We start from the raw sequence: 11394 nt of genomic DNA, 5'->3' as shown, positions 1-11394 counted from the left end.
CGAGACTCATCAAGCCCCATGACAAACTGATGAACTTTCTCATCTTCTCTCTCCTTTGCGATTTGTGTAGCGGCTCCGCAGGTACAAAGGGGAATCGAACAATAGCCTTGCAATTCATCCCACAATACAACAAGACGTCCGTAATAATGATTTACGGATTGACCTTCTTGACGACAAGAAGCCAGCTGACACACTATCTGATGGATGCGAATCTTGTTACCAACAGAGAATCGCTCCTTTAAATTCTCCTACAACTCAGCTGCATCAGAGACAAACGACACCGTGGAACGCACTCGGGGTGTGATCGAAGTTCTCAACCATCCGACAACCATCGAGTTGACACTGGGCCACGACTCCATCTCTGACCCTGCTGTCGTTGGCTTGGTGATGGATCCATCCACAAAACCAATCTTCCTTTTAGCTTTAAGGGCATTGAACATCTCCGTTGCCCACTCTGCATAATTCTCACATGTCAACTGAACAGAGGAAATCATCGACCCAAGGTTATTTCCAGAGGTCAAGGTGTAAGGAGAAACCTCCGTTGAATCAGAACCCTTAACTACGATCGCTTTCTTATCTTCACTTGATATTGTGCTTTCGATCTTAATCAAAGAACCTACTTAGAAAAAGAAGAAGATTATAAAACTAAAAGGATGAATAAGAAAGTTTATAAGAATATCAGACTTTTTGCTATGATACCATGTAAAAACAGGAAACGCTATGTAGAAGAAAAATTTTCTCTTTCTTTCTTATTACTTAGGAATCGATTACAATCGTCTATTTATACAAGACAAAGTAGGTTATCGCTCAAGTAAAACTAAATAATAAAATTATACAATTGCTTATTCTTCTACAAGTTATCTCAAATATGTTAATATGCAATATACTCATAATATACGGCCCAATATCAATACATGCAGTAGTAGACCAAATTAATTAATCATGACAAGAACCTTATAATAATTTTTTTTGCCTTTAGGCTCTAACGAACGGAAGATACAAAAGTTGATTGCATCGGGCGCTAGTGAATAGCGAGAGAGAAAGAAAGACATTTGCATTCTTCTTATGCCCTAAAGGAGACAAAGTGGTGAAGCCACCAGAAGAACTAGTAGGATCATTGATGTCTCGTGAAAGAGAGTATCCTGATTTTACATGGTCTATGTTTCTTGAGTTCACACAGAAGCATTATAGAGCCGACATGAACACTCTTGAAGCGTTCTCAATTTGGCTTAAAAGCAGAAGAAACTTCTAAACTGAGGAAACAGTGTGTTGTGGTGCAGAAGGTGACTTGTAGTTATGTAAAGAGCTTTTACGGTCTTTATTAATAATAGGCACAAGAGATAAGATGTTCAAGGCTAGTTAAGGAGACTTAATTCCTTGATTTTTTGTTTTCTTATATTATATTGCTTTATCTAATTTGTCTGGTGTAAAATAAAAGTAGCAAACAAATAAAATATGTACTCCATTTAACCGAATTATGTAGCATTGTGTTGAACTTGGCCGGAAATAACAGACCTATTAAAACTCAATTTATATGAAGTAAATTGTAACTTAGGATTGGTATAAAATTAAGGGTTTAATTAGCCAAAGTTATCAAAAACCACATAAGTTAACAAATCCGAAATGTCGATATCAAAGTTGCCAACAAGACCAAGTGGATATCAGGTTCGAAAAATGGACCACTAAACAAACGTATAAAAAACTAGTAGTCATTCCGTACTATGCACGAATTTAGTTTACATTGTTTTTAGATATCTTTTGTAATTTTGGAGATTGTTAGTTAAAACAATATTAATTAAATAAAAATATTATGTAAAATTTGAGATATGAGGGTTAGTAAAATGTGTATCTTTCTATTTATAAGAGAAATTGTAGTTAAGAGCATATGAAAAAATTATTATTTAATTGGATAAGAAATACACTAATCTTTATATCAATTAAGTAAATGTAATTTATACTTTCTCCGGTTTTTTACTTGTCGTCTAAGGTTTTCTTACACAAACTTAAAAAATATTATTATATTGTCTGTTTTACCTTTTGTTAAGATATTTTATAAATATTTCATAGGTCAAAACCTAAAGACTACAGGGATAAAACTGAAACCTTCACCAAACATTTTTATTGAAAACCTAAAACGACAAATAAATTAAAACAGATGGAGTATTTCATTGTTATAGGAGTCACATAAACGATGTGAGAGTTATAGATATGCAATTATTACATATCAATATATTTTGTTATATATGTAATATTTCTAAATACTATTATTAATCATTCATTGCATTACTATAAATATTATGAAAGTTACAAAAAATGAGAGTTAGTACAAAATATGGGATTGATGAGATGGAATAGAAAAGTTAACAAAAAATGTGACAGGTTTATAGAAATACATTATTGTGAATTAATAACTAAATTGTCTATTGTTTTAAATATATATTCAAGAGTTATATATTATAAATATAAATATATATACGAGCATCTTAGCTAATCAAATCATGAATTTAAATATATATTCACTTCTATCTTTAAACAGAATTATATACAGTTACATCTTTATCAAAAACATATATATATATATATATATATATTCAATTATCATTTAGTAATTTAGAAATTATATATTAAAATATACTTTAGTTTATTTTAAATGGATTGAAAATGAAATAAAATAATGTAATATCAAGATCATGTGAATTATTTATATTAAAGTGTGGAAATAAAACAGCAAATTATTATTTGACATTATCCTATACAACCCAAATATTATAATCTTATATCCTTAAACTATTTAGTCATCAAATTATTTGTTACACTAAAAATTAAAAGAAACAAAATGACACTTGTGAAAGAAGGAAACATCATATGACAATCTTTTGTAGCTTTCCAAAAGAAAACTTTACTTTATTATTAGATGATATAATATAGTAAGGTTTATTTCAACTCTTACTCTAAGAATCTGACTCCCAACATAATTATATATTAAAATTATTTTAAAATCAAATACACATGAAATTATTTATTTTATTTTATAAGTTTTTTAAAATGATTGCATAAATCATCAAAATATGAACAATGTAAAGATAAATTATATTTTGTAAAAAACTATTCAAATTTAAAGTTAGGAACTTCCCAAAAACGGATGATCCGAACAATGATACTATTGTTACCGGTGTTTTGTTGATCGTTGGAGATTGAATCGAGGATATAATAGAAAGTAAATGTTTTAGTTTTCACAATAGTATGAAAGAGGATGTGATGTATGGTAATAGGTTGTTTTTAGAAAACTAAACTTTATACAATGTTTGAGCATTTAAGAGAGAGAAGAGATTGAAATCAAGTATTAATGATCATAAATTCGCAAGTGTTTCAAAATAATTAGTTAAAAATGAGAAGTTATATAAACAAAAATGAAAACTGAGGAAAATAGTGGGTATATATAAGGCAATGCATAAAATGATGATATTCTTTAAAATCAAACCTAAGTAATTATGTTCATACACCATAGAACCTAAAACAAAATACTGATCAACCCAAATAAAAAGTAAAAACAAATTGAAAACCAAATAAAAATAGAAAATGGTTTTATACTTTTAAAGTAAAAACTGAAATCAAATTAATTTATTATAGACTAATTTGAAAATATAGAAGATTTTATAATATATATAAGATAATTGTTGTATAGTTTTCTTTTTGAATTTTTTTCAACATTGTTACAAAAATATATTCCTTTCATTTTTCAGTTTAGCATCTAATATATTTCATAATGAAATCATACACCATAGAACCTAAAAAAAACATACTGATCAACCCAACTAAAAATATAAACAAATTGATATCAAACAAAAATAGAAAATGGTTTCATACTTTTAAAGTAGAAATTGTTGGGGCTGATAAAAAATACTGAGTCTTTTAAAGTAGAAATTGTTAGATTCAAACATAGAAATTAAACCTAAAAATTCAAACTTATAAATTTAATTTAATGTTGGTATAGTTTCGAGATAAAACCAACGACAGCTGGTAAAAGGTAACTCTCGATTATTGAGACTGCATTTGTTTCTGATTAAAGAAGAGAGTAAGAAAATGTTGATGATTTTCTTTTGGGTTTTATTGGCTTATAGTTTATTGGGTACAAACTATAGTTAATTAGATCCAAAAAAATACAAGTATCAGAAATATAGTAAGCAAAATATCATTTTCTTAGAAAAGTTGAAAAAAACATACTCATCATATTATAAAAGATGTCCTCGTATAATATAAAAATAATACATCTTTAAAATTATTTCACCTGGCAAGACCCTCTTTCTTAAACTTGATTTAATGATTTTGTTGGGTGTCCTCTTATATTTTGTGAACGTTCAGCTTTTGAAGAAAGGCATTCAGGGTTTACTTAGCTCTAACATTAGGTCTAACTTTAACTTTTTAAATTATGCACCTCCTCGTATCGTAATTTTAAAATTTTAACAGACCTAGGGAGAAAATTATTGGACAAATATTTATAAATTATTATATATATATATATATATATATATATATATATATATTACAGTTCTACTTTTCGTTAAAGAAAAATGAATTAGATGGTGTTATTGAACCTGATGTGATGGTCAAAAACATTTTAATATTTATTAGATCACACCAGTTAATACATTACTAATTAATGCATAAACATACAAATATATTTGTAAATAAAAGAAAAACAGAAACAAATTCTTACTTTTTTATTAATATCAAATAAAATTGATTTTCTTTTAACTCTAACCCTGCTTACATCTAACTTTTTATTTTAGGTCTTTGGGTTAGAGTTAAAAAAAATCAATTTTATTTAATCAAGATTTTTATTCTGCCTACTTTTCATAGTTTATTATGAAACAGATATTTCTAATTTTTATATGCTTTTTGTAATATAAATACTCTAAATTCTTTTACATATAAAAAATTCTTGACTTGACATGATAATATTATTATATACAGATTGTCCAAAGTTTAAGATTAATTAATTTAGATTAAAAAGACATCGTCTAATTTACGTACATATGTGATGTTTTGTTTTCGATTCTCAAAAATAATCACATCAAAATTTACAAATGTAGTAGCAAAATTTGGTCAATCTTTACTTCATATCTAAATCATTTCTATGACCCAAATGTTGTTAGAGATTGTGAATATAATATTATGATTAAGTAATAAAATTTAAGTAATGACTAAATTCAGAAGAAAGGATAATTAAGAAATTAAATTATTATTAACATAATTGAGTACTAACGATCACGATAGATTAGATACTTGTAGAAAAGAAAAATTTGATTTTGTGGAATTGGATATGAGATGGAGAGAGAGTTAATCACCATTAACATTACTGTATGAGGATCCATCAACCGGTCGTAGAGTCAGTTTCATGGTAATTACGATATATGTTGTAAATAATCACGTATAAAAAAACTAATACAAGTTTGATGGAGAACTAATCAGCTAAAAGTTTATAAATAATAATTTAAAAACTAAACTAAACATACAATTTATCACACCAAAAACTTTTTAGGGAATAATGTTTGTTTACTTCTTCATTAATCTCAAATAAAATCGTTTTTGTGTGTTAAGCACTAGTCCAACTCTAACTCCTGATTAGCGTCTAATATAGGTCTAATCGATTTTTTTAGGTCACTTTGAGGTGGGTACACTTTGCCAACTTTATTATAGAATCAGATATTTCTATAGACTTTTTTCCTTAATATGAATACTTTAAGCTTTTTAACCTATAAAAAAACTGCTGACATGATAGTATTATACAGATTGTGCAAAGTTTAAGATTAATTAATTTGTAAATTACAGTGGAAGCCACGTGGTTGTTGAAGAGATAGTACATAATAAGTGATTCTCAACTTTTTCTTCTTTAAACCAAAAAAAAAAAGACACGACAAAAGCTGGAAGTGGGGGTGACTGAGTCACAACGCGTGGAGGAGAGATATCGTACTCAACCAACGGAACTAACGTTGAAACTTTCCTCATTGACCAAACTGCCCTTTTCTCTAGCTCTCTTCTCGAGACAAAATCGCATTATCATCCTCTCCTCACCGAGTCTCAACTAATTTACCATAAAACAAACGCAACATCATCACACAAAAAAAACCTCTGTTCTTGTTCTTTCATTCTTTCATTCTTTTTTTTTTTTTTTTTTTTTTATAAAGTTCCACTCCTTTTTTGGTAGGAATCGTCGAGACTTGTGTTTATTTATCTCTTGTCGAATCAAAGTTTCTATTTTTGTGGAGGAAAGAAGATAAAAGTTTGATTCTTTCTTTTCTAATCACCGGAGATCGAAGTTCTTGTTCGAAGAAGATGTGGTGGATGATGGGAGAGAACGGTGGTCACTACTGTTCTAAAAAGTCCGATGATTTATGCGGTTCTCAGGTTTGTCATCTCTTCTTCTTCTTCCAATAAAACAAGATCTTTAGTTTAAAAACGAACCCTTTTGGCTTCTACTCTCGATCTAAAACTATAGATCTTGAATTAAATTGATCTATCTATACGAACTTTATCCATGTTGATAGGTCAATAAGTTTCTTGGTGGGTGATTTAGTTATTGACATGTTCTCTTGTTTGGTCTGAAACAGGAATCAGATCGAGGCTTTGGTATCTCAAGACTCTGTTGCATCTTGCGTGGTGTGGATTTGAAATCGATCTTGTTTCTTTTAGTAATCGTACCAATGTGTGTTCTTGGTGTATACATCAACGCACTCAAGATTTCTTATTTCTTAAGACCCTTGTGGGAATCACCACCAAAACCATTCCACGAGATCCCACATTATCACCACGAGAACGCTTCAATGGAATCTCTCTGTAAACTCCACGGTTGGGGTACCCGTGAGTTCCCTCGCCGTGTCTACGACGCTGTTCTCTTCAGTACTGAAGTTGAACTCTTAACGATACGGTGGAAAGAACTGTACCCTTACGTTACTCAGTTTGTGCTCCTTGAGTCTAACTCGACCTTCACCGGGTTACCAAAACCGCTTGTTTTCGCGGGACATAAGGATGAGTTTAAGTTCGTTGAGCCACGGTTGACTTACGGGTCGATTGGTGGAAGGTTTAAGAAAGGAGAGAAGAACCCTTTTTACGAAGAGGCTTATCAAAGAATCGCATTGGATCAGCTTTTGAGAATAGCTGGTATCACCGATGATGACTTGTTGATCATGTCTGATGTTGATGAGATCCCGAGCAGACACACGATAAATCTTCTCCGTTGGTGCGATGACATACCACAAATCCTTCACCTTAGACTGAAGAACTACTTGTACTCTTTCGAGTTCCCTGTCGATGACAAGAGTTGGAGAGCATCGGTGCATAGGTATCAGACGGGTAAGACAAGGTATGCGCATTATAGGCAGTCTGATGTGATCTTAGCGGCTTCAGGGTGGCATTGCAGCTTCTGTTTCAGACGGATCAGCGAGTTTGTCTTCAAGATGAAAGCTTATAGTCATTACGATAGAGTGAGGTTCGCGCATTACTTGAACCCGAAAAGAGTTCAGAGAGTTATATGCAGCGGAGCTGATCTCTTCGACATGATCCCCGAGGAATACACTTTTAAAGACATCATCGGTAAAATGGGTCCGATTCCGCATTCTTACTCGGCTGTTCATCTTCCCGCGTACCTACTCGAGAACGCGGAGAAGTACAAGTTTCTTCTTCCGGGGAATTGCTTGAGAGACGAGGAATGAAATTGGTGGTTCTTTGTAACTAATATGATATGGACACTACTACTACTACTAACTCATGAGTATTGTTTATTCTTTTTGGTGAGTTATATTTTGTTTTTGAAAGAGTTCATGGAGATTTTATTTGGTCACTTTCTTGTACATATACTATTAATTTATATCTGATCTCTTTGGGGTTCTTTTTTTTCTTATCAATTATATACGGTACAATACAAGTTGAAGATGGTGGTGAGTGTGGTATATTCCACGTTATAGCATATGCTTTGCACGACGAACAAGCCAATTAACAAAAATACGCAATGTATTTTCTATTGATGAATTTTATACCAAAATGAGCACTAACCTGACCGGCCAATGGCATATGGCAACGTTATTGGAAAAGTTTAAGCGAAAAATATTCTAAGTAGAAAGATGATACGATTATTTAACGAAATAATATTAATTGATCCTTTCTTGGAAAAAAAGGAAGAAAGAAAAGAGTGTCGTTTGATTAAATCAAACCGACTTTTAGTGTTTGGCTACAAATGATTGATACCTTTTAGAAACATGTATACATGCATGTTTTCTTTTTGTCAACAAAAAATTGAATACATGCATGTATACATGTTTTCTTTTTGTCAACACATATATTTTTGTACACAACATGGTTACTATATAAAGAAAGGGATATAGAACGAACAATCTGTAATACATTATCTATCTTTTCATGCATGAATGCTTTATGATCATACTACATGTTATTCTCCTTTCGTTTGATCATTATTTAATAACTTGGACCGTTCGTTCATTATCATTAGATGACCTCTTTAGATGTAACAAATGAGAAAAAACCATAACCACGAAATCTATCATCCATATACACATGGTTTTTCTTACAGCCTATTTACCATATATTATGTTCTTGGAAAAGTTTTTAAGAACTGACAATAGAAAACATTAATCAACCAACGATCATGTAACTCACAGGGTCAGGATCCTGCTCCTCCATGTAAGGAACTATGCAAGTTTGCCCCCTAATAATTAGTCTTGATGAAGGAACTAGTCTAGAGCCCTGAGTCCATCACACCATTTCATACGATGTGTATTTCTTACAACGTAGCATATCCACGTTATAAGGAGGGAAGTAGAAGGGCCGTACGCATAGGATTATGCCTAAACACCTGTAGAACTAATCCAGTGGTCAAAAATATAAAGCAAGTGTTTGATGCTACATAGTTCACTTGAACGAAATAATACATACGCTAAAAAGATAAATAACAATTTTAATATGTAAAACCAAAATAAAACCAAAATCAAAACCGTAATAATTAGAACTAGAGTAAGTTTTATTTTTAGGTTTACTATTATGCCTCCGTCAATATATGAGTCAAATAAGAATTCGAATTTCGCAAGTGAATTGGACTGATCATTAATTGAAAAGAACGGAATCAGAACAAATATGTCTACTCAACTTTCGGTATGGTGGTGGTGGTGGTAGAAAAGAGAATAAGATTCAAATCATGCCATGATATTTACGAATAATTGCCAGATGGAAACACATGAAACACTAATTTAAATGAACACTAGACAACTAGCTCACAACAAGAATAGTATAAATACAGAAACGCCTGAAAGATGTTAATCACTTATCTACTTCAAAGAAAAACCAAGTCAAGTACATATATAAAGAAAAATGCTTGATAAGCTTGTTGGAGGGGTCGCTGAGTTCGGCCGTGGCCGCGGTGGTTACGGGTACGAGGAACGCAAGGAGTTCGCATCTCATGTGGAGTCGGAAGGAGGCTACTTTGACCGTCAAGCCCGCTATGACCACCGCATGAGGCTTCCGGGCAACCATGGCCGTCCACCCATGTCTCACATGTCTGTCTGCGAGGAAGAAGACTCAGACGTGGAGGAGTTCTTTGAGAGCAGTAAGAGCCACCACACTAGCAACAACCACCTGCAGCACCACCAACAGTCACCTCATCGCAACTTCATTCCCCCACCTCACCACAACGTAAGTTCTCTCTTTTGGTGTCGCGACCTTACAAATCATGTTATGTATACTGTTATTTATATATGTTTCGAAAATTTCTTAAAGTCCTAAGACTTGATGCTAAAATTTCAGTAAGTAAAATTATTGATTCTGATTCAAACAAACACTTTTATCATCGAAAGTTATGTGCAAATACACTAATTTTCACACCTACTTGAGAGCATATATAGGCAAAGAAACCATTTTTTTTCTACGTGAAAAAAATACAAAAGATGCACAGATTAAATGAGCATATTCAAAAACTTATTATTCTTTAAATTTAATATGGTTAATGATCATTTTGTAAGGAAAGATGGGTAATGGATGGCAGGGGCAGCATGAAGGTGCATACCACGGCGGGCACGGGATGCAGCACCACGACATGCACGGTATGCAGCACCAGGGAGGACACGGGATGCAGCACCAGGGAGGACACGGAATGCAGCACCACGGAGGACACGGGGTGCAGCATCAGGGCGGGCATGGGATGCAACATTACGACCAGCACGGGATGCAGCACTACGGCGGACAAGGGATGAAGCACCATGACAGGCTTATGGCTCCCCAGTATCCACCACATTCAGTAGTGGCCGTGAAGGCTACCGAGAATTGGCGGGTAAGCAACAACCGCAAAACCGGCTGGGGGAGTAAGGGACTCTAGACTACACCTAAATACTCTGCCGGTTCAAATAAGAAAGTAATGATTATCTATTCCAAGGAATAAATGCATAAGATGTCATGTATGTGTGTGATGGACATGTTTCAATATCGTACCAAAACCAAATAGGGGACTTTAACCCCAAAAAAGTGCTTTTGTTTGATGATCTCATGATTACTAAGGAGTGTTGTTGTTGTTGTTGTTGTTGTTTCTTATGTTTAATAAAAGTGATGTGTAATATCATTGGAAGGAATGATTGCTCAAAATTAAGTTGAAAGTACGTTGTGGTGTAACATAAACCCTATGGAATGTATAAGTTAAACTAATTTGATAATGTCTTTCTTTTATGCGTCACTAAGATCACCAACTAACGACATATATACAGAAAATATAACTTATAAATATACTGAAAATATATATATATAAATCATGTTAACAGCAATAAACTAATTTGATATGTCTTTTATGCGTCACTAAGATCACCAACTAACGCGACATGTATGCAGAAATTATAACTTATAAATATACAGAAAATATATATTATAAATCATGTTAACAGAAATGAATACGAAATCATGTTCTTTTTAATGTTTTTGGTTGATTGAACTAATTAGACAGATGAATTTTTTTGCAATTATGGATTAAAAAACATTCAAAAAGTACAGACATGAACATTTTGTATATCAACTTTTATCAAACGTTCAATTGTGTGAAGATGCAACATTTGAATAAGTGGATGAATTATTTCAGAAGGACAGAACACTTGTAAAAAAACAGAATATCAAGCTAAATAAATTATCTATGTCAGCTATTAGCAAGGAAGGATCCAGAAACATGAGGTTTCTCGAAGGTTTAGAAGTTACTTGGTGCTTCTAGAAATCAAAGAGAACTTCATGCATGAAGAAAGAGGAAAATTTCTTTAACCTTAAAGAAAAAGAAAATTGTCTAATTCGTATTAGAAATAGAATAGACAGTTTGTTTGTTGTATAACGTAGGCCTAGTTTTATAAATAGGGT

General features: G+C 32.3%; 2 protein-coding genes across 4 annotated transcripts; both read left to right on the top strand.

Annotated features, from left to right (window-relative positions):
- The first annotated feature begins 5895 nt into the window (after positions 1 to 5895).
- On the top strand, positions 5896 to 7887 carry LOC104701406 (uncharacterized). The gene is made up of 2 exons (XM_010417086.2): positions 5896 to 6408; positions 6612 to 7887. Exons 1-2 carry the CDS (start codon positions 6337 to 6339, stop codon positions 7710 to 7712), a joined length of 1173 nt encoding a protein of 390 aa, XP_010415388.2. The 5' UTR covers positions 5896 to 6336; the 3' UTR covers positions 7713 to 7887.
- Positions 7888 to 9332: 1445 nt separating this feature from the next.
- On the top strand, positions 9333 to 10704 carry LOC104701404 (uncharacterized). 3 transcript variants are annotated; one of them, XM_010417085.3, is made up of 2 exons: positions 9333 to 9702; positions 10058 to 10704. In XM_010417085.3, exons 1-2 carry the CDS (start codon positions 9382 to 9384, stop codon positions 10379 to 10381), a joined length of 645 nt encoding a protein of 214 aa, XP_010415387.1. In that variant the 5' UTR covers positions 9333 to 9381; the 3' UTR covers positions 10382 to 10704. The 3 variants fall into 3 exon arrangements, with proteins under 3 accessions (XP_010415387.1, XP_010415386.1, XP_010415385.1); XM_010417084.3 differs by having other exon boundaries at positions 10052 to 10704; XM_010417083.3 differs by having other exon boundaries at positions 10034 to 10704.
- Positions 10705 to 11394: the final 690 nt, after the last annotated feature.

Source organism: Camelina sativa, chromosome 7 (genome assembly GCF_030686135.1).
Source record: "Camelina sativa cultivar CO46 ecotype springtype chromosome 7, ASM3068613v1".
NCBI lineage: Eukaryota > Viridiplantae > Streptophyta > Magnoliopsida > Brassicales > Brassicaceae > Camelina > Camelina sativa.
The sequence above is the reverse complement of the archived record's forward strand: the minus strand, read 5'-3'. Positions and strand labels throughout refer to the sequence as shown.

Bases quoted from the DNA above. Each gene is read 5' to 3' on its own strand.
- LOC104701404 (XM_010417083.3), top strand. From the start codon at position 9,382: ATGCTTGATAAGCTTGTTGGAGGGGTCGCTGAGTTCGGCCGTGGCCGC. The intron at 9,703-10,033 runs GTAAGTTCTCTC...TTGTAAGGAAAG, and splicing joins TTCCCCCACCTCACCACAAC to ATGGGTAATGGATGGCAGGG.
- LOC104701406 (XM_010417086.2), top strand. From the start codon at position 6,337: ATGTGGTGGATGATGGGAGAGAACGGTGGTCACTACTGTTCTAAAAAG. The intron at 6,409-6,611 runs GTTTGTCATCTC...GGTCTGAAACAG, and splicing joins ATGATTTATGCGGTTCTCAG to GAATCAGATCGAGGCTTTGG.